At 35.4% G+C, this 24,919-nt stretch overlaps 1 protein-coding gene across 6 annotated transcripts in view; it reads left to right on the top strand.

The window, feature by feature from the left end:
- LOC150095701 (uncharacterized) overlaps window positions 1-24,919 on the top strand; it is a 336,276-nt gene that overhangs the window by 19,781 nt on the left and 291,576 nt on the right. For 4 of the 6 annotated variants that reach the window (XM_090409978.1, XM_090409975.1, XM_090409976.1 and 1 more), the window contains exon 3: window positions 10,277-10,393. In XM_090409978.1, coding sequence (XP_090266104.1) covers window positions 10,277-10,393 — 117 coding nt within the window. Of the gene's footprint in view, window positions 1-10,276; window positions 10,394-24,919 lie in introns of those variants that run through there. The other 2 variants (XM_090409980.1, XM_090409979.1) reach the window with 2 other exon arrangements.

The raw sequence follows: 24,919 nt of genomic DNA, 5'->3' as shown, positions 1-24,919 counted from the left end.
GAGTAGAGCTCTAATAGTACCCATATATAAAAAGGGAAATAAAACTGAAAGTGAGAATTAGAGGTATTTCTCTTCTGGGTGTTCCTAGCAAGATTTAAGACACCTGAGAAATGGTTGAGAAGAATTGTTTGAGAAACTCTTGGTAAAGAACAAGCAGTATTCAGGCCAAATAGAGGCTGTCAGGATCAGATCTTCACTTTACGACAAATAGTTGAGATAGCATGGGAATATAACAAAGATCGGTATTTATGTTTTGTCGTTCTGGAAAAGGCACATGACATGGTGCCAAGAGAGAAGCTATTCAATATGCTACAGTTATATGTCATTAGGGCATTATATCAGGCAATACTTATCTTTATTTGAGTTGCTGGTCAGCAGTTAAAATTGAAAGAAGTACAGGAAGATGGCTTAATGTTAAATCTGGTGTGAGACAAGGATGTACGTTATCCCCTCTCTTATTCATTATCTATATGGATGACATTATGAAGGAAAGTGGTATTAAACATGATATCAGAATTGGAGATGTTAATGTCAGCTCTTTGCTTTATGCGGATGATGTTATACTTCTAAATAAATCCGCTACAAGTTTTCAAGATTCCCTGACTAAATTGAATAACTGTTGTAATAGATATGGTATGAAGGTCAGCAATTAAAAGACAAAGACAATAAAAATAGGTAGAATTGTTTAAAATGTCAACTGTGTTGTGAATGGAGAACCTGTGGAACAAGTAAAACATTTCAGCTACTTAGGCACGATTTTTAGTGAAGATGGTAAATTATATATGGAAATTGACATCAGAATCAACAACGGTGGTATAGTAGGAAGTCAATTGAATAAATTCATATGAAATAAGAGAGAAATTAGTCAGAACATTAAATTAGCTGTATACAAGACAGTGTTCAAACCAGTTTTAACTTATGGATTTGAGAGCTGGGTCAGAAGTAAAACACTTGACCATGACTAGAGACCGCAGATATGAGACTCTTGAGAAAGATTGGAGGTTTGAACCAATGGCATCAATGGCAATATCATATTAAAAACAAGGATATTAGGAAAGAACTAGACATTGTCAGCATCCAGGAATGCGTTAGCAGAGCTAATCTTAGGTGGTGGTCACTTAAACAAAATGGGCAAGGAAAGATTAGCGAAGTAAGTGTTCTCTGCCAGGTTGGCAGGAAAACGACCCAGAGGAAGACAGACCAAGATATAGGTGGATTGATACGGTACAAAGTGTCTTAGGCGATAGAAATATAAGATCTGATAATGTTGGAGCCTTAACAAGTAAGAGACTGATTTGGAGGAATATTGTAGATAGGAAGTTAGTAATGATGTAAATTTTTCATGTAGTACTGTCATATCCTGTACACTCCTTGAGGGTACATATCAGGAATTTGATGATGATATAATATTGTATGTGAAATTAATTTGGTATTGCACCCTCTGTCCAAAAACAAACCAAACTTTTGATAGAAAATAAAACACAGTCCAATTATAATTATTCAAATCATTTATTTCAATCAATATACTTTCCTTCGGCTATTAATTGACCATACCAAACAGTGTTTGGTATGGTCAATTAATACGTTAAATGAGATTTTTATATCTGCTTTTGGAATACTGTTGAAGGTCATGGTTACTGCTGCTTAAACGTTTTCATTGGTGTCACATCACTTTCCTTTCATCGGCAAATGAAGTCCGGGGAAGAGAAAGAAGTCGCATGGTGCTAAATCAGGTGAATACAGCGAGTGATCCAACACACAAACTTGGTTTTTGCTCAGAAACTGTCTCACAATGTTCGAACGATGAGTTGGTGCATTATTGTGCAAAAGTCACCAGCTACCTCCATCATGATATTCATGACGTACGTGATGAATTCTCGCTATCAGTCGCTTCAAGATAAAACTCGCCATTGACCGTTTGATCAGGTGGAATGAATTCTTTGTGGACAATGCCCTTGGAATCATAGAAACAAATCAGCATTGTCTTTACTTTGGACTTCTCCAAGTGACTTTTTTTCAGATGCCTCTCTTCTAATGATGTTCATTCAGTACTCTGGTGCTTTGTTTCGGGCTCATACTCAAAACATCACTTTTCGTCACCAGTAATGGTCGTTTTAAGGAAGTTTGAGTACTTACGAAAGTCCTTAAGTTCTTGGTTTTAATGAGGTTCTTGCAGCATTCAATCACCAGATCTTATGTTTCTATCGTCTAAGGGACTTTGTACCATATCAATCCATCTATATCTTGGTCTTTCTCTGGGTCGTTTTGCTGCCAACCTGGCAGAGAACACTTGTTTTGCTAATCTTTCCTTGCCCGTTTTGTTTAAGTGACCATACCACCTAAGATTAGCTCTGCTAACGCATTCCTGGATGCTGACAATGTCAAGTTCTTTCCTAATATCCTCGTTTTTATTATGATATTGCCATTGATGCCATCTGTTCACGTCTATAATCGTTCTCAGGACTCTCATATCTGTGGTCTCTAGTCTTTGGTCAAGTGTTTTACTTCTGACCCAGCCCTCAGATCCATAAGTTAAAACTGGTTTGAACACTGTCTTGTATACAGCTAATTTAGTGTTCCGACTAATTTCTCTCTTATTCCATATGAATTTATTCAACTGACTTCCCACTATTCCAGCTTTGCTGATTCTGTTGTCTATTTCTATATTTAATTTATCATCTTCAGTAAAAATCGTGCCTAAATAGCTGAAATGTTTTACTTGTTCCACAGGTTCTCAACACAGTTGACATTTTCAATGATTCTGCCTATTTTCATTGTCTTTGTCTTTTTATTGCTAACCTTCATGCCATATCTATTACAACAGCTATTCAATTTAGTCAGAGAATCTTGCCGACTTGTAGCAGATTTATTTAGAAGTATAACATCATCCGCATAAAGCAAAGAGCTGACATTAACATCTCCAATTTTGATATCATGTTTAATACCACTCTCCTTCATAATGTGATCCATATAGATAATGAATAACAGAGGGGATAATGTACACTCGTCTCACACCAGATTTAACATTAAACCATCTTCCCGTACTTCCTTCAATTCTATCTGCTGATTCAATTCTACCTACAACTCAAATAAAGACTAAGTATTGCTTGATATAATGCCACATTGACACCATATAACTGCAGTGTATTGAATAGCTTCTTTCTTGGCACCTTGTCATATGCCTTTTTCAAATCGACAAAACATAAAATACAGATCTTTGTTATATTCCCATGCTTTCTCAACTATTTGTTGTAAAGTGAAGATCTTATCCTGACAGCCTCTATTTGGCCTGAATCCAGCTTGTTCTTCACCAAGCTTTTCTTCCACAATTCTTCTCAACCGTTTCTCAATATACTTGCATAGATCTTGCCAGGAACACTCAGTAGGAAAATACCTCTGAAATTCTCGCATTCAGTTTTATTTCCCTTTTTATATATGGATACTATGAGAGCTCTACTGCAATCATCGGGAATTCGTCCCTCTGTCCAGGCTTTCTGAACTATGCAGTGCAGCCACTGTAAGACACTTATACCACTATACTTCAGCATTTCTGGTCGAATATCATCTACTCCTGCTGCCTTTCCACATTTCAAGACTTTGATGGCTTTTTCTACTTCAAGTATGGATATGTATTCCTGACTGCATGCCTGTTGAGTGTTTTTTAACACTGTGCTATCACTGCTTGTTTCATATAGCAGTTTTTCAAAGTAATTACTCCATACTTCAAGGATATCTTTTTCTCCCATTTTCTTGTCACCTTTATCATCTCTAATTCCTTTTACAGCACTCTTTCCTCCATTCCTAAGCTTCTTCAACAACCTCCAGAATATTTTGCCACCTTTTTGATATTTATTTTCTATATTCTTGCCAAAGTCCTCCCATGACTTTAGTTTAGCTAGTTTTACACAGTGTTTAGCATTCTTGCATTTGTATCTATATTCTCTAAGAGCACAAGCTGACTTATTTGCCAGGAACTTTTGATATGCTTTCTTCTTTTCTTTCACTGCTTCTTTAACTTCCTGTGTCCACCAGGGAGTTCTAATTTTTTTATCCTTACAGACAACCTCACCACATGCCTCTCTGGCAGAATCGATCAATGTTTTCTTCAAGGCTTGCCACTGAATATCCAAGGTTTGATTCCTGTTCTCAAACTCTTTCATTTTTTCTTCAATAATCTTTGTGTATTTTAATCTACAGTTTCCATCTGAGAGCTGCTCAACTTTTATTCGCTTTAAAACTTTCTTACATGTTTTTCTTTTCAATATGAAATTCAATTTTATCTTGCTCAAGACTAAATAGTGATCACTTCCAGTTTCAAATCCTCTGTACACTGTGGTGTCCTGCACCAGGGAAAACATCACTATCAACAATAACATGGTCAATGAGACTTTTCTTATTCCTTGCCTCTTCTCTCCATGTGAATTTGTGCACATTTTTATGTTGGAACATGGTGTTAGTAATAACCAGTCCATCTCCTGAGCAGAAATCCAACAGATGTTTGCCATTATTATGAGCTTTGCTCTTTTTTCCAAATTTTCTCAAAATATTTTTGTATGTCTCACAATCATTTCCTACTCTGCTATTTTGATTCCCAACAAGGATCAACTTTTCATTTTTCATTGTGTCAATTGCTTTTTCTAAAGCTTCAAAAAATTCCTCCACTTCTACCTTAGTAGAACCTTCTGTGTGACCATAGGCACAAATAAGTCTCATTGTCCAGTTCCCCATTCTCATATTTACCCACATCACTCTACTTGAGACTGACTGCCATTCAAGAAGATTAGCCTCGTATTTTGTGTTGAATACTATGGCTACTCCTTCTTTTCCTTGATTGTCATTGCCTGAATATAACATTTTGTATTTATTGCTCAGAAAGATCTTACCAGTTTTGGTTTTTTTTGTTTCAGTCAGCCGTATTATGTCAATCTGGTACTTATCTAATTCCTCAGCTAGCTCCATTTCTTTGCCATTCAGGCTTCTTACGTTGATAGTACCGATCTTTAACTCTGGTGATGTTGAGTTGGGGTTTGTTTTCAGATTTGTTCCAGTAGCCGACTTTTCGCTAGTCACCCTGGTTCTCTGGCGAAAACAACGAGGGCTTGTTTAACCGGGCGACGCCCCAGGCGCCATGAAATTTTGTCATGTTGTACCATCATTTTTTATTTTGGTTTAACCAATAAGAATACAATTTGGTCGGCTAAATCCCAAAATTATTATGCTTGCAATAAATTTTATGTCCACATTTGGCTGTAGCCAGGTAAAATGTAGGTCATCCTTGTCTTTTTGACACCAGTGTACCTTCTGTACTACTGTAACCTTTGTTCCAATGCAGTATGACCTTTGCTGTCTTTCCATCAGTAAACCATAAATCAATAACTCAATGAACAAACTTCAGCATCCCCCTCCCCCCAAAAAAACCATTCTCATAATTTCAAAAACTAATGCTTTGTCTCTGCATCACTAATTTATTTTTTTTGTGTGATGCAATTTCCCCCTCACAAAAGGTTGTGAGCCTATAGTACATTGGTACCATGAGTGGGCTGAGGATTTTTATTTTTATAAAATTAATTTTATAATTAATACTTATTAATAATACTTTATTTTATACTTATTGGAGCCACTTTCATTGACCTAACATCAGCTTATGACACAATCTGGATCAGGGGCCTCCTCCTAAAGCTCTACCATTCTCTCCAACAGAAAGATCCTGGTCCATATTGGCAGAAAAAAAAGCAGGGCCCAGATTCTTTCACAACTGTCTCCCTCAGGGCTCTGTGTTATCCCTTTTACTTTTTGACATCTATGCGTACGACTTACCACACACCAGCTACATACAAGTATATGTATGCTGATGACCTAGCAATCCTACATCAATCCACCTCCTTTGCCAACCTGGAAACAACCTTGAACACAGACCTGAACATCCTGGAAGAGTACATTTCAAGCAGTGGTACTTCAAGCCAAATCCAACAGAAACTGTGTCCACAGTATTTCACCTGAACAATTCAGAGGTAAATCGACACCTCAACCTTTCTTTCTGTGGTAAAATGGTAGAACATGAGCCACACCCAAAATATTTTGGAGTGAGCCTGGACAGAAGCCTAATCTATAAAAGGCACATCACCAACCTGTCCAACAAAATTAAAACAAGAAACAATATCATTTCAAGGCTCTCTGGAACAACCTGGGGTTGTGGTGCAGAAGTCCTAAAGTCGTCTGCACTAGCCCTCGCATTCTCCACAGCAGAATATTGTGCCCCTGTCTGGGAAAGAAGTGCTCACACTAACATTATAGACACTCAGCTAAACTCTGCTATGTGCACATTAGTGGGACATTGAGAAGCACTCTTCTGTCCTGGTTGCCTGTCCTATCTAACATTGCTTCACCAAACATATGGAGAAGACAAGCCTTGTTTAAAGAATTTAATAAAGCAATGAGCAACCCACTCTTGCCCCTGCACCAGACTCTTATAAATCTACCTGGTCTTCGCCTAAAATCTAGAAAGCCTCTCTTGGCCATGGATGAACTCTCTTCAGCTACCTTGCATCAACACCTGATATGTGGAGAGAATACTGGTCCAACAACCTCCCAACAAATGGCTTCCTGGTAGAAGATTGCTGTGCTCTGTAGCCTGGTCTTGCTCTTCCTAAGAAGATTTGGTCATCAATCAACAAAATCAGAACTAACCAGGGCAGATGTGGCTACCTACTACATAAATGGGGGCTGTCGGACCACCCTTATTGTGATTGTTCTCCCATGGCTAAGACGATTACTCATATTGTGAACAACTGCCCATGGTGCCAATTTCATGGTGGTGGCCTACAGGACATCCACTAGGTGACGAATGAGGCCTTGGATTGGCTTTCCAGTCTGGATATTGAAATGTAGTTGGTGTGGTGGGGCGGTGGTTATGGAGGAAATAGAAGATCAAGGTTACGTTCACCATGAAGATGTTATTCTCATAGCCGCTCTCATAGTCCTCATCGAAGTATCAGCAGAACTCCTCCTCATGCTAGAAGATGATGTGAAGTGAAATGGGTTTTCTCTAATGGATCAAGATTTTCACACGTCACAACTGCTTTCTGATAAAACCTTGGATACAGCTACATTTGTGATGTGTTGAGAGAACATGCAAACTTGTCATATTTGGTGCAGTAGGATGATAATTTTCGCTGACTTGATTATAACAAATTACTTTTGCTTTTTTTTAAAAAAAGGAAGACTTGGAATGCAGTTCATGCCTTTTATGTAATGAACTTTTATATGTTAAGATTTTCATCATTTGTTTCTGGAGATTGTGATTGTACATTTCACTTGCCAGTTTCACAAAGCCATATGCGTAAATAAATAAATTTTATTTTTTTGTATTTTCATTTATTTTTTCCATTGTCTGGAAAACCTATTAGAGGTCAGACATGGCACTTTTTGCAAGCTACTTCCTGCCTCCAATAAGCAGGTTGGTGGTCTCATGTTGTGTGACGAAATTCATCTTCCACCAAAATAAGATTATAAACATCCATGTGCATGGTGGGATTCGAAACTGTGACCTGTTGGTTGGAGAGCAGGCACACTAGCTCAGTGCTTCCCAAACTTCTTGATGTCAGGGCCCCCTTTGCAAAAATTAAAATATTTCGCGGCCCTCTCGAAAAAAAATCGTAATAGAGAGATATATTATTATAATATTTACTGTATTTATATTCAATACAAAACATACACAGCGAATATTGCAAAAATCAAATGCATATATTACATTTTTTGCCTCTTACCGTTTGGTTCTGAAGATGATGCGGGCTGTTCTGGTAAAATATGAAATACTGTCCTTTTTTTTTTGAGTCTGTTTCTGATTGTTCGCGGGAATTTTTATTTTTTTCCAGCCACTTCTCCATCTCAGGATTAAATTTTTTAATGTAGAATAGATCAAATAATATCACCACTTACTGATACCACACCGCAGACTGATAACATGAAATTAGTGAATATTACCTGAATAAGGGAATCCTCGGACCAGGAACATTTTTCTCTTTTGTGACTTTTCTCCCTTTAAGGTAATTAATCCTAACGCAAAACAGACAGCAAAGGCAGGTTATTAAAACGTGCATATGATTGGTGCGGTATTAACTTTTATCTTTCGGCTGCGGATCACGCAGCCGAAAGATAAAAGCATAGCTGACAATTGAGTTCAAATGCTAACTCTCTTCAACCGAATTCCATATGTGAAACTGCCATAACATTCATTATATATATATATATATATATATATATATATATATATATATATTACTTAGTTTTAACACTTTTAATCCTAACGCGAAACAGACAGCAAAGGCAGGTTATTAAAATGTGCATATGATTGGTGCGGTATTAACAAAAGATCACGCAACCGAAAGATAAAAGCATAGCTGACAATTGAGTTTGAAATGCTAACTCTCTTCCACCGAATTCCATGTGTGAAACTGCCATAACAATCATTTTATATATATATATATATATATATATATATATTACTTAGTTTTAACACTTTTACGAATTTTAACACGTTCGGTTGAATTTTATTGCTGCCTTAGGAAATCGAACTCACACACACATCTAATTAATAACAATAGTTTTTAGTTAGATACTGTGTTTGCCCATGCAACATATGGTTTTGTTTCAGTCTATACAGCTTAGTTTCTGTATGAGGGGACATGTGATTCATTAATTAGTGTGTTTTTAACCTAGTTGTCTCTAATTGCACTATTTGTTGAGAAATATATTACACAGACTCCTCATACCTTATTCACTGGCATAATAAAAGTACTTGTTTTTATTGCCTCTGCAGTATAGTGGTTGTTAGGGAGGGGTGTTGTTTACCACTGCAAGCGAGTTACTATCTCCCCACATGAACTTGTTTAAGCTTTTTTTTTCATGTGTGAAGTATATGCGAAACTTTTATTGGTAACAGAAAACTAGCTCGGATGACAGATAATATAAAACGATTTTTGATATGTATATAAAGTCAATATCCATAGTCCCTGATTACGAACGTGTGATGAAAGGGACAGGAAGATTTGGAGCTTCCCTGGAGAGCATTCGAAGTAAATACAATTAACCACTGCTTTGAAATGAAACATATGAATAAACAATATTTACTAATATTCATTAAGCGCCAAAATACGCAGGAAGCAAAGTTTGTGAACCAATGCCAATGTGTGAATTTTTCCATTAAAATATAAAAAATAACAAAAAAGAAATAATAAAAGTTAAATACGTTTCTTTTAAAATAAAAAAAATTTACTTAGTCTTAAAACATTTTAAATTTGTTTTCATTATTTCACGGCCCCCCTCAAAACCTACGGCCCCCAAGGGGGCCGCGGCCCACAGTTTGGGAAGCGCTGCACTACCTAACCAGGCTTGCAAATTTCCCATCATATTTTCCAATTTTGAATTTTAGAACTTGCATTTCACTCCCACCTTTCTTCAGTCAAGTTTTTCATAATTGTGGCTACTGTAAAATGAGAAGTTTAGTCTAGCTAATAACTTTCCAGAGGTGAGATTTCTTTTTTTTTTTTAATTTCTTCTATTATTCTGTTAGTTTTCTTTTTATTTCATTTTAGTCTTAAGACTAATTAAATGCCTAACTTTTGATTTCTTATTAGAATTACCTTTCTTTTACAGATAAGTAACTAACTACTCTTTTCTTCCACATGCTTGTAGTATGCAGATAAATATTCTGTTTCATTGCTTTGTTTTCATCAAGATGAGATGATATCCATGATTTCATTTTCCATAAAACTAGGAAAACAAACTATGATGATTTCTGAATTATCCAGTTGGGAAATTGACTTATTGGTCATTAAATTGAGGGTATGGTTATCAGAATGTATAATTATAAGTGCTATTCTGGAAGTCAGTTTATACATACTCATTCAGAAATTAGTTCATTGAAAGTTCAGTTAGCCGAGGATCAGATAACTGAGAGAATTATTTCAATTTCCCTCAAGTTCATGAAAGATTATAATGCTGTAATTCCACACACTCAAAATTACATTCATTGTTGAACAGGTAATCGTCTACATTACCATTGTATTTGGTAGAGGTGTCATGCGATAACTTTTTTTGGCTAGTTCCCATTGTTGGAAATCATTTCTATATTATTTTGATTTTTGTTTTGTTAAATAGATGAGAGAGAGAATTTGTTATCAGTAGATTTCCATTGTATGTATTGCATACTTAAAGTAACTTGCCAGATGTTGACAAGTACATTAATTATTCTTTTTTTAATTTCCCTTCACTTTAGTATATAGGCAAAAATGCTCGGCTTCTTGGTGTTATTCAGATTATCCGCCTGCAGTATCTTATAGGTGTTCCACATGTCAGTAAGATAATATTCTCTGCTGAAGTAAAGTCATATGAAGTAAGTATTTGTAATTAAAATATTTATTCTGATATTATCTCGTACTGTGATAGTATAGAAATGACTTGAAAAACATTTCTTATTGCCATACTCTGTTCCTGTAGCTGATCTCTTGTTATGCCTCAGGAGGATCAGTCAGTTACATCTTTTAGCATCTCTCAATTTTAATACTCATAATTTTGGTTAGCACTTGCATGAATTCACGACTCTTTGCCAGAGATCCTAAACTTTGGCTCGGACGGTTTGCCTCAGTATCCCATGTATCATGAAAGCTCAAACCAGCCACCACCAGTCATTTACACTCATAATATCCAGCAGCAAATGTTCTGACCTCTCCTTATAACTAACTATTTAACTACATGTAACTATTTTATTAGTTACATGTCTCTGGATTTTGTTTTCCTCATCACTAGAATCCCAGGAGCCATATTTGTGTGTATTGCAAAGTATAGGAATGTAAGTGGACATTGAATTAAATACAGTGAATAACAACATAGGACTTAGATGAAAATTTTTATTTTATAGAATTTTTGCTCAAGTATCATAGGCATTACTATGAAATTCAAATTAAACAAACACAAGTAACAAAATGAAAATTTAACAATGAGAACATGTGAGAATGACATGCAAGTGTGTGAAAGAGAGACAGTTGCTCACTTAATTACTTTTTGTGTCAGAACATAGTTTAAAAAAGTTTATATATATACTAGGGGGCATCTTCTCCATGATGCCCCCCAAGTTCCGGACTGGTAGGCCGGTTCTCCTTGAATTCTGATGACTCAAATTTTGAAGACTCGAAAGGGATTTCCTCCCCCCAATACATACCCCCCCCCCCAAGTTCCGGACTGGTAGACCGGTTCTCGAATTCAGATGACTTATATTTTGAAAACTCGAAAGGGATCCCCCCATGGCACCCAACCCCCTGAGTTACGGACTGGTAGGCCTGTTCTCCTTGAATTCTGATGACCTGAATTTTGAAGCTCTACACTTAGGGTAACCCCAAGTTTCAAATAACCTGACACAAAAACGTTACAAAAAAAGCCTTATTTTATATTATAGAGTAGATAACATTGTTGACTATGGCGGGAAGAACATGTATGAAGTTCCCCATAAGGGGAATAACTAAGTCCAGTATTACTCTTCAGATTGGGTGATGCAATAATGGAAAAGATGGTCTTTTTTCCCCTGAAGGATCCAATGTTTGGTGGAGATGGCTTGCCCAGCTCATGCCATCTAATGTAGTCAAAATGTTCATTATGATGAATAGCTGCAGATCTACCAGTTTGTACAAAGTAAGATAACCCAGAGGTGCAAGGGATTATTACTAGTGTAATAGTAATAATCCCTTGGATTATTACTATTACAGGATAAGATGGAAGCTTATCCTTTACAGAGCTTGCAATGAAATAGTTTATTAATCAGGTGAAACATCACATTGAGTCCAACAGACTAACAATTAGATGCATATATTTACTATGTTGTATTTTGGTTGTTGCTAGTGATATAATACACATTGCTGAAGTCAGCATGCATAAGTAGTTTTGTGAAAAAAAAATACAGATGATGTAAGATCTTGCCCTGTTTTTGTTGCATTGGTGTGGAGTAGAAATCCCATCTTGATTTTTGTTTCCTTTATTTATATATTTATTTTTATTGATGTCCTTATGGTGTTCTGATATGTGCATCTCTCCTGACGTACCTGTCTGTCTTGTGTAGATAGGGAAGAAGTATCGCTTCTCTATAAAAATTTTTTTTTCTTGTTCATTTGATGGCCTAGAGCAGTGGTCCCCAAACTTTTCGCCATGAGGGCCATATTGGGCACTTCAGCAGTGTTCAGTGGGCATGGTAAAAAAACACTAGAACTAGACAAGAGTTTTATTGAAAGCAGATAAAAACTAATTACAGAGTATAGAGTATGTGAGATTAAATTATCGTATATTAATGACAATGAACACTATCAGCAAATTCTCATATTTTTATCACAAATTATTATAAAACCATTAATGTGAATGATGTAACTGTGTTTGTGTTTTTAAAATCTTATTAAACTCAGGTTCAAATTTTGAAGTGCTAATTACAAGTAGCGATTTCAAATGTTCATCAGATAAATTTGCCCTGTATTTTGACTTGATATATTTCATTCGGGAAAAAGTTCGTAAAGATACGTTGTCCTAAAAATAAATTTATTTGAATTGTAAAAAATTTCCTTCTTTAGTCCACTTTAACTGACCTTTTACACTCAGAAAGACCATAACTTGGATTACGGTTACTTTTTGCTATTCGGGAATATATTTTGAACACAATTTTAATTAATGTATTTGAAATCCATCAATACCCTGTTTTTATTATTTTTATTTTTTTTTTCCACAGATTCTTATTGAAAAATTAGTCCAATTGGCGGGCCGGATAAAATTATACCGCGGGCTATAATTTGGAGACCTCTGCCTAGAGCATAGGTGGCCAACAGCAGGGCCACATGCAGCCCGTAACATGATTTTGTGTGGCCTGTGGCAGGATAAAAACTATATTAAATTATATGTATTATCAATTTTGCTATTAGTTTCGACCGCAGATTTTTTGATCGATATACTAGTTATATTCATTATTTCTGATGAAAACAATTTATATTCTCAACATGGGATCAAAATTGATATAAAAAGATTACTTATTGAAATCTACTGACTCGGCAACCAGTTGAAAAAAGCCTTAGAAAAATTTCCTCTAGTCGACGACTAGATTCGAAATAAAGTCTTCCTTCATGCAGTCAAGCGCCTTGGTGTGCAAGTGCCACATCCACTGAGATAGACTGCATGAAGGAAGACTATTTCGAATCTAGTTGTCGACTAGAAGAAATTTTTCTAATCCTTTTTTCAACTGGTTCCTGAGTTAGTCGATCTCTGGCATAGGCAAAGCTGGTTTTTTTCTCCCGGAAACTGGTTTTTCGTTCCGTAAACTCAAGAAATTTTGACCGTAGAACCCAATTTATTTCAGACATTAAATGTATTGTGTTAGGGACCACGAGATGGCACCACTTGTTGAGACGTCTCTCTTCACTGCGTGCCGCTTAATTAGTGATAGCCTTGGACCAGCTTTCTCTGATTGGCTGTCAGTAGAGATTGAACTGCCCACTCACTCTCCAAAAGTTAGATAGGGCTAAACGGCCTCGCCTACTCACTATACGAGAATAAAAAGGCGTTAGCGGATTTCTTTTTTTTAAATCTACTGCTTCTCTGTACGAGTTGTAGTAGTGGGAGTGGTAGATTTTTGTGTGCTGCAGAATAACGCATCATTGAAAGTCACTTGTTCTGCTCTGATTAGTGATCAGTTTCAGAGATTCAATTTCAAGTGGTTTATATTGTTTTCCCAGTAGTAAAATGATTTAACAAATATAGTAATTCAATACATATAACTATTGCCTTGAAAAAATGCAGAGTTTATTTTTATTTAAGTTCTGTCTAAAAATGCGTGGCCCATGATGCAACCACTGATCATATATTGAATAGAATGAATTAATAGAATGAAGTTGACCACACCTGGTCTAGAGGCTTACTTTTCAGTTTCCAGGAAGCAGATGCACACCAAAAGATACTTGTATGCAAAATCCCATTCCTATCCAATGCAAAAAAACAATATATAAGTTTGGACAAATTAAGAATTAGAATACCTCAGTTCCATGCTGTCAAAGAATAGACTACAATAGAACATTGGTTATTAAAATCTTAAAGCAATCACTTAAGCCACTAAATGAACCAGGAAAACGAGATTAATTTTAGACCCAATTTTATTACTATTAAAATTGGGTCTCATCTGAGACACAATTTTATTTGTCGACGATTCTTTTATTTATGTTAACTTAGCGATTTTTATTACTTAATTATTAATTAGTTTTTAACAACTATACTTACAACTTTATGACAAAGACAATGAAAATAGGCAGAATCATTGAAAATGTCAACTTGCGTTGTGAACGGAGAACCTGTGGAACAAGCAAAACATTTCAGCTACTTAGGCACAATTTTTAGTGAAAATGGTAAATTAAATATGGAAATAGACAACAGAATCAACAAAGCTGGTATGGTAGGAAGCCAATTGAATAAATTCATATGGAATAAGAGAGACATTAGGCGGAACACTAAATTAGCTGTTTACAAGACAGTGTTCAAACCAGTTTTAACTTGTGCATCTGAGAGCTGGGTCAGAAGTAAAACACTTGACCAAAGACTAGAGACTGCAGATACAAGAGTCCTGAGAAAGATTAGAGGTGTTAACAGATGGTATCAATGGCAATATCATATTAAAAACAAGGATATTAGCATCGTCGTCAGCATCCAGGAATGCGTTAGCAGAGCTAATCTCAGGTGGTATGGTCACTTAAACAGAATGGGAGAGGAAAGATTAGCAAAACAAGTGTTTTCTGTCAGGTTGGCAGGAAAACGATCCAAAGGAAGACCAAGATATAGGTGGATTGATACGGTACAAAGTGCCTTAGATGACAGAAATATAAGATCTGATAATATTGGAGTCTTGACAAGTAACAGACTGTTCTGGAGGAAAATTGTAGATAGGAAGTTGGTAATGATGTAAATTTTTCATGTAGTACTATCATATTCTGTATACTCCTTGAATACATGACAGGAATTTGATGACGCTTCAACTAAAATAAATAAAATATAAATATAACAAAACTACGTTTCCCTATCATACTATAATTCAAATTCTTAAAAATAAAACAATAAAATGCATGGCAGGGATTGGTTTATTGCCTATGCTGTGGTGGCTGCTTCTCAGCAGAGGGTTAGCCTAGTGGCTTTGCGCTTGGCAACCATATGCCTTGAGAAGGAGTGTCCTAGGTCCGATTCCCGTCGGTGACGTGAGGAGCTGAAGGATCTTCCTCAGCCCTAGCCAAGTTAGCTGGTCTTTGGCGCGGGCAGTAGAGTTTTTTTGCCAGTTTATCTGATGTTTTTCATTCCGCAAGCAGGCAAACCGGCCCATGAACACAGGGATACAGCCAAGAATACCTCGAGGCATAGGAGCGACCATTCTATCCTCGTATTTCGGTTACGAAATCCAAGCATGCTTGGAAGGCTGTGGGCCTTAAAGGCCTGTTAAAGCCATTGGGATGGGATAGAATACAATTTTATTAAATACAGCGATACCAAATAAAAATGCAATAAATAATTAAACCCTACCAACTGTTTCAGTAATAATAAAATTAAAAACAAACATCCTATTTCCAAGCCATCTATATCTCTGTGATATAGTGATATACAAGTTTTGTCCAGTTCGGTTGTTGCATTATTCGTCAGGTATCCAGACGTGGCGTGACAATTTAACCATCGTTTGATATATCTTTTCATGTTTTGTTAAGAACGTATGCATTTTCTGAAGTGTATTTGGATTTTATTAAATCATAAGTCATTAAAATATGGATTGAAAGTATTTATTGTCAATTAATATGTTTAACTTATTAAATGCTTAAGGGGTGCTTAAGGGTCAAAGCTGTATAACTGAGAGACCTCCACATAGCCTTTAAAGGAATACAGAGAACCGACCAGGGCTTCTGACCTAATGTCCAGTCCTCACCTTCTCGTGGTGCAACCTGTTGGGTATCTACCCGGATACTGAACGAATGAGGAACGGCTGGCAATTTGGGATTTAGCTGACTAAATTGTATTCTTATTGGCTTAAACCAATATACAAAATGATGGTACAACATGACAAAATTTCATGCCAGCTTGGGCGTCACCAGATTAAACAAGGTCCTCGTTGTTTTCGCCAGGAAATCAGCGCAAACAGTGAAAAGTAAGGTACTGGAATAAATCTGAAATCTGAAAGCACACCCCAACTCAACATCATCAGAGTTAAAGATCAGCACTATCAACATAAGAAGACCGAATGGCAAAGGAAGAAATGGAGCTAGCCGAGGAATTGGATAAGTACCAGATCAACATAATACGGGTGACTGAAATAAAAAAAGGCAAAAACTGGTGAGATCTTTCTGAGCAATAAATACAAAATGTTATATTCAGGCAATGACAATCAAGGAAAAGGAGTAGCCATAGTATTCAACACAAAATACGAGGCTAATCTTCTTGAATGGCAGGCAGTCTCAAGTAGAGTGATGTGGGCAAATATCAGAATGGAGAATTGGACAATGAGACTTATTTGTGCCTTTGGTCTCACAGAAGGTTCTACTAAGGTAGAAGTGTAGGAATTTTTTGATGCTTTAGAAAAAGCAACTTATACAATGAAAAAGGAAAAGTTAGTCCTTGTTGGGGATCTAAATAGCAGAATAGGAAATGATTGTCAGACATAGAAAAATATTTTGGGAAAATTTGGAGAAAAGAGCAAAGCTAATAATAATGGCAAATACCTGTTGGATTTCTGCTCAGGACATGGACTGGTTATTACTAACACCATGTTCCAACATAAAAATGTGCACAAATTCACACGGAGAGAAGAGGCAAGGAATAAGAAAAGTCTCATTGACTATGTTATTGTTGATAGTGATGTTTTCTCCCTGGTGCAGGACACCAGAGTGTACAGAGGATTTGAAATTGGAAGTGATCACTATTTAGTCTTGAGCAGGATAAAATTCAATTTCATATTGAAAAGAATGACATTTAAGAAAGTTTTAAAGCGAATAAAAGTTGAACAGCTCTCAGATGTGAATTGTAGACTAAAATACACAAAGATTATTGAAAAAAAAATGAAAGAGTTTGAGAACAGGAACCAAACCTTGGAGATTCGGTGGCAAGCTTTGAAAAAAACCCTGATTGATTCAGCCAGAGAGGCATGTGGTGTGCAAGAATAGAAAAATCAGAACTCCCTGGTGGACACAGGAAGTTAAAGAGACAGTGAAGGAAAAGAAGAAAGCATATCAAAAGTTCCTGTCAAATAAGTCAGCTTGTGTTCTTAGAGAATACAGAGACAAATGTAAGAAAGCTAAACACTGTGTAAAACTAGCTAAACAAAAGTCATTGGAGGACTTTGGCAAGAACATAGAAAATAAATATCAAGAAGGTAGCAAAATATTCTGGAGGTTGTTGAAGAAGGGTAGAAATGGAGGAGCGATTGCTGTAAAAAGAGTTAGAGATGATAAAGGTGACATGAAAATGGGAGAAAAAGATATCCTTGAAGTATGGAGTAATTATTTCGAAAAAGTGCTAAATGACACAAGCAGTGATAGCACAGTGGTAAAAAAACACTCAATAGGCATACAGTCAGGAATACATATCTATACTTGAAGTAGAAAAAGCCATCAAATGCTTGAAATGTGGAAAGGCTGCAGAAGTAGATGATATTCAACCAGAAATGCTGAAGTATGGTGGTAAAAAAAAGTCTTACAGTGTCTGCACTTCATAGTTCGGAAAGCCTGTACAGGGGGATGAATTCCCGATGATTGGAGTAGAGCTCTAATAGTACTCGTATATAAAATAGGAAATAAAGCTGTATGTGAGAATTACAGAGGTATTTCCCTACTGAGTGTTCCTAGCAAGATCTATGCAAGTATACTCGAGAAACAGTTGAGAAGAATTGTGAAAGAAAAGCTTGGTGAAGAACAAGCTAGATTCAGGCCAAATAGAGGCTGTCAGGATCAGATCTTCTCTTTATGACAAATAGTTGAGAAAGCATGGGAATATCACAAAGATCTGTATTTGAGTTTTGTCAATCTTGAAAAGGCATATGATAAGGTGCCAAGAGAGATGCTATTCATTACGCTACAGTTATATGGTATCAATGGGGCATTATATCAAACAATACTTAGTCTTTATTTGAGTTGTAAGTCAGCAGTTAGAATTGAAGGAAGTACAGGACGATGGTTTAATGTTAAATCTGGAGTGAGACAAGGATGTACATTATCCCCTCTGTTATTCATTATCTCTATGGATCACATTATGAAGGAAAGTGGTATTAAATATGATATCAGAATTGGAGATGTTAATGTCAACTCTTTGCTTTATGCGGACAATGTTATACTTCTAAATAAATCCACTACAAGTTTGCAAGATTCTTGACTAAATTGAATAACTGTTGTAATAGATATGGTATGAAGGTTAGCATTAAAAAGACAAAGACAAAAAATAGGTAGAATTGTTGAAAATGTCAACTGTGTTGTGAACAGGGAACCTGTGGAACATGTAAAACGTTTTAGCTACTTAAGCATGATTTTTAGTGAAGATGGTAAATTAAATATGGAAATAGACAACAATCAACAAAGCTGGTATGGCAAGAAGTCAGTTGAATAAATTCATATGGAATAGCAGAGAAATTAGTTGGAACACCAAATTAGCTGTATACAAGACAGTGTTCAAACCAGTTTTAACTTATGCATCTGAGAGCTGGGTCAGAAGTAAAACACTTGACCGAAGTCTAGAGACTGCAGATATGAGATTCCCGAAAAAGATTAGAGGCATTAACAGTTGGCATCAATGGCAATATCATATTAAAAACGAGGATATTAGGAAAGAACTTGACACTGTCAGCATCCAGGAATGCGTTACCAGAGCTAATCTCAGGTGGTATGGTCACTTAAACAGAATGGGAGAGGAAAGATTAGCAAAACAAGTGTTTTCTGTCAGGTTGGCAGGAAAACGACCCAGAGGAAGACGAAGATATAGGTGGATTTTGATGATGATGAACTTATTAAATAGATAAACAAATTTCCTTTACATTGCCATAAACATACCGTATTTACTCGAATATAATTCAGTTTTTTCCTGCAAAATTAAACTAAAAATTGTGGTGTGAGATATATGTGGGGATTTTTGGAAACTGAAGTTTTAAATTTTTTTTTGTAAAATCTCTGCATATATATTGCAACTGCTATTTCCTGTATAGAGTAGTTTCCTTGTGTGCATCCTACCCAAATAGCACCATCTGCTTTCCCATTTTTTCAAGCAAAAATTACCAGTAATTTATAAGACTTGAGATACTTAATTAACAATCCTTTACGAATGTCTAATGAACAGACAGCTATGTTACTAGGCCAGTAAAGATATGTGCATATGATTGGTGAGGTATTAACAAAACATTGCATGAGTCAAAGATAAAAGTCAGTAGACAATTTTTGAATAGAAATGCTCATTCTCTTCAACCAAATTCGATACCTAAAAGTTCTTTAACACGTTTACGAATTTTAACACTTTGTTTTGTTTTTTTATTGTTGCTCTGCAATTGAGCTGGCGAGACAGACTCCCACACATCTAGTTTTTAGTGTTTGCCAGTGCAGCATATGGTTTTGCTCAAGGTTAAATAGCATAGTTTCTGTGGGAAGGGACATGTGATTCATTCGTTAGTGCCATTTTTATACAAGCTGTCTCTAATTGCACTATTTGTTGAGAAATATATTACACAGACTGCAAATGTTTGTTCCTTATTCAGTGATGCAATAAAACTACTTGCTTTTACTTGCATCTGCAGACATATTGGCTAGTTCAGAGGGTGTGGTTTGCCACAGGAAGTAGTCACTATCGCCCTGACGTGAACATGATTATACTTTTTTTTTTCTGTGCGAGGTTATATGTGAAACTTTTCAATTTCTTTTTTCGCAAAGTAAAATCAAGGGTGCGAGTTATACGTGAAGGCCAGTTATATTGTAAATACGGCAAGTTATTTTTAAAGCTATCATGTGAAATGTATTATCAATGTTCAGGATTATGAAGTGTTATTTGCATGTGATTAGATTGCATGCGTACTCTTCTTTCATTTGCATGTGTGTAGGTCGGCTTATAATTGTTCTAATTTTTGGTTTTCTTAAGCTTGGTTGATATATGCGGAGAGTGATTACGATGAGATTTTCTGAGTCCAAATTATAATTTTTGTCAGTCTATATGTCTCTGTCCACATTTTTACACCCCATAATCAGATTTTCATTAAAGTTAAAAGCTGTATAAATAAAGCAATTATTTAATTGCTTCCTTATATTTATTTATTTATTTGCTTCCTGCTCTTTACAGATTGAGCAGAATGTCACAACCACCAACAAAGAAACGTAGACATTCAAATGAAAAGGACATTAGACAATTTAAAGAATACTGGACTGAAAAAATGTGGCATGATTAAGAAAGATAATAAAGCATTATGCATTTTATGTCCCAAATCAGTTGTTTGTGATACTTCTTCTATAAAGAGACATTTTGAAACTGTTCATAAGAAATTAAGTAACAAAAGTGAGCCAAGAACAAAGAGAATTAATTTCTCTTGAACTGAGCAAGACAAAAAAAATAGTCCAATACCTTGAAATTTATTTCAGGTAGGCCTAGTTCCAATTTAGTTGCTGCTAGTTTTGAGGTTTCCAAAGTTATTGCCCAACGTGGAAAACCACTCAATGATGGGGAGTATATTAGGGAAGCATGGCTAGAATGTGCTCCATTCCTTTTTGACAATCTTTCAGAAAAGGTAAAAATTATTCAGCGCATTAAAGAATTTTTTTAATAGAAAAACAATTAAGGATAGAACACTTAAGTTGGAAAGGAATACAGCACAGTAATTAACAAAAGATTTGGCTTTATGTAAGTTCTTTTCTATTTGTGTTGATAAGAGCAAAGACATTATATCATCAGCTAGGCTAGCAATCTTTGCTCAGTTTTGTAGGGATGACGAATTATGCAAAGAGATGATTAACCTTGTAACACTACCTGAGCATACGTGGGGGTTGAAATATGTAAAACAGTTAGGAACTAATTATCTATTTGGCAAATTGATATTTCAAAAGTGGTATTCATCAACAGATGGTGCTCCCAGCATGATTGGTAGGGAAGCAGAATTTATAAATCGTTTGCAAAACATGTTGATCATCCACTAATAGGTTTTCATTGCATCCTACATGAGAATTTATGTGCAAGCGTTGGCTTAAAGGAACTTAAAGAGGTGACCCAAACAGTAACCAAGGTTGTTAATTACATTTCTGCACTTGCTTTGAATAAAAGACAATTTCAGAATCTATCGAACGAAGTGGATTCGGTGTACAACGGACTAATAATGCAAACAATGTCCGTTGGCTTAGTCGAAGTCTTCTTCAGAAATGATTTGTTGAATGCCTGGATGAGATAAATCTCTTTTTGACTGATCAGCAAATGTCTTATAAAGAAATGTATGACATCGTGTGGGTTTGTAAACTGTTGTTTATTACAGATTTTTGGGAACATTTAAACGACTTGAACCTCAAACTACAGGACACGAAATCATCTTCAAATAAACTTGCAGATGTTTTCGTGGATAAATATGGAAGATTTTGAAATGCAGTCTATTGATTTTCAAAATAGCTCAATTTGGAGGCAGAAATTTGTTTTCAAAGTTGACTTGGAAAATATTGAAAAGGATCGATTAGAGACCGGAGTAACAGAGAGTGAAGTGCAGGAAAAGGGATACTAAGAACTTGGAATACTATTCCCGAAACTTGTTTAAACATCCTTGCAACAACATTAATATCAATTTTTGCATCTACATATTATTGTGAATCATTGTTCTCAGTGATGAACTTTAAGTCTTGTAATAGGCATAGCCTTACACATGAAACTAGTAGTGCATGCATATTTCTAAAGGCTTCAAAATATATACCTGATATAAATTAATTGTTATTAGTGATGCAGCAGAAGTTTCATTGATGCTAAATAAATAAAATGTCCACTATTTTTCTTGCTCTAGTTTTGATTTGATGTTTTCTGCTAAAAATGGTAAAGATTAACTTCTATTTAATATATTATGTAGGTAAAATAACAATATATTTTATTTGTAATTTTTATGTATTACTCTTAAGGGATTAAGAAATAATGTAATTATATCTTTAATTTTATTTTCTTTTATTGTGCTTTAGTCAAGTAAAAAGATTGAGATTGTGCACTGCAATATATTGGGAAAACTTGAAAAAACTTGTCTGATTGATCTCTATAAAAAAAAAAAAAATCGGAATTATTGTTGACTCTTTTGCTGATGTTAAAACTTACGTCTTTAAATGTATGGCTTTACATGGCAGCTAGAATTACACTTAAGTGCAAATAAAAAAATATTCACGCTATCAACAGGATAGGACTTTTAAGTAAAAATTCTGTCACTAATTTTTACATTCATTCAATCTTTACAATAATCACTCTTACAATATTATTTGATTTTACCATTCTAGTGTGATTTTTGATTATTTGAAAAGGTCTTCTCAATATTTAAAAGACACCAAATAATAATATGTTCCCCAAAATTTCACAAGTCACCCACGCCTGGTCTAGAGTCTAGATTTAAACAAATCTATCATACTGCTTCGCGTTTGGGCGTTTACGGCAAAAATGCCAGCCAGTCTTACCAGCAGTGATGGTGACTAAGCCTCAGATTGTCAGAAATGCTATGTCTTTTTGACTTTTTTTTTTTTGTAGTATTTTTGGTGTGTCTTGAGAAGGGCAGCAAACTCAGGGTATGCCCCTGGCAGCAAAAGCTCTAGCTACGCCACTGATATATATTATACTTGGTATACTTTATATATAAAAATATCAATTTTTTTTCATTTCCTTTATTTATTATTTTATTTTATTTTTTTTTTTTTTTTAGGGCTTCTAAAATAGCTTACATTAAAATTGAATCAAATGCCTTTTCAGAATCAATAAGTGCCAGACTAGATTTTGGTATTCATTTGTCTTATTACATATATATGATCAATAGTGTTGTAATTTTCTCTGAATCCTGTTTGTTCTTGAGATTTGCAAAAGTCTTTTTATACTTCTGTTACTAATGCTTTTTGTGAAAATTTTGTATATTGTTGAAAGGAGGCTGATAGGCAGTAATTTTTAATATCTTCACTATCTCCCTTTTTGAAAATTATAATAAGGATAACATTATTACAACTGTTTGTTATTCTCTTCTGGCTTAGACAGGATGTATAAGTTCGTTTTAAAATATTTATTTTAAAACAGGTAGATTCACTTCACACCATATTTCTCAGAAATTTAGCATTGTACACATGCTAAAAAATAGAGCCTCTCTCATTGCAACTGATGATAAAGACCTCCAAGATGAACTATCCCTGATATCAAATAATCTTACAAAGAATGGTTATTATTATTATTATTCCTGACACCTCCAAGGACTCATCGCAGGAGGACATCTTCAACTGTCTCTACACCTTACCTCTACTACGAATCAACGCCATCTACCGCCCACCTCCAACACCACCACAACTAGTAATTTTTGTCTGTAAATTGTGTGTGTTCTGAAGGGCCGATTTGTATGTATGCGGGATGAAAAACCCGAGTTTCCGGGAGAAAAAACCATGCTACCTCCGTATGAGATCGGCTAACTCACCATCGATTGAAATCGACCAGATAAAGATTCCTCCCGTCGCGACAAGAATCGAACTTAGGCCTGTTCCAATCGAAGGGCGCAATGTACCGTTGTTCTTCCAATTGCGCTACGGAGGCGCAGTTATCCTAGGAAATTGATCCACAAGATTCTTTTCTGTGACCCCCCCCCCCCCCAAAAGACGACCGGAAGATATACATTACAATTCTACTATTGTGATTCCATTTACAGTGACAGTTTCTAGTAAGATTGCTAAACTCCTCAAGCTGCATGGAATAAGAGTAACTTTTAAACCTTCACAGACCATTCACCAATTCTTAAGATCTCCAAAAGTAGTCATCGTTTTTTCAAATATGTCTGAGTTTACAACATCCCTTGCTCGTGTGGCTTCAACTATATTGGGCAGACTTCAAGAAGTTTTGAAATCAGAAAAAAGTAACACATAGGCGACGTCAATAATAACAGAGAAGACAAATCAGGGTTAGCCTTTCATTTTGCTGGGACTAACCATTTATAGAATGGGATAAAAGCTCCATGACCTACTTAGAGGAGGATTTTTGCTCCCGAATGATAAAAGAAGCCACAAGAGTTCTCCATTCAGAAGAAAACCTAAATAGAAACCAAGGATTAATTCTGCCAGAGATCTGGAAGACCCTCATTAGATCTTTCAACATGCCAGAATTAAATTTTGCTTCCAACTACAGGACATTCCTACATAATAACTAGTAGGGCATACGTGTGATGTACGCGTTCTTCTGCATTTTATAAAAATGCAATTGTATTCGGTCCATTTATTGTTTCAGTGCAAACAGTTTTTTAGCGTTTAAGTGTTCTTACATTTATATAATTTTAACTCTGATGAAGCCAACCACCATAGTTAGCAAAACTAGTTGGTATAACTTAGTTTAAAATAAATATATTTGACCAAAAAAACCAAATAATAGTCATTCTCTCTCCTATAGGATGTATAAGTTTTACTTAATATAATAATGACTGGTTCTCACTGCACCAGTTAGGCTATGTATTTAGTGTGAGATTATAGAATTTTTCGTTTAAAATCTCGAGAGATTTTAAACCAAAGATGAAATAGATATTGTTAGCATTCCCCACTTATGTTAATCCTTACTGTTAGTTAGTTGTGACTGTATTATTGATCGCCTAAACTTTATCTTATGCAGGTTAGAAATTTTCAGGATAGTGCATTGAAAAATGATAAAATAATAATAATAAAAAAAAAAA

The sequence above is a fragment of the Typopeltis vanoorti genome, chromosome 20 (assembly GCF_054136105.1).
Source record: "Typopeltis vanoorti isolate ZY-2024b chromosome 20, IOZ_Tvanoo_1.0, whole genome shotgun sequence".
NCBI lineage: Eukaryota > Metazoa > Arthropoda > Arachnida > Uropygi > Thelyphonidae > Typopeltis > Typopeltis vanoorti.
This window is presented reverse-complemented; position numbering and strand designations above follow the sequence as displayed.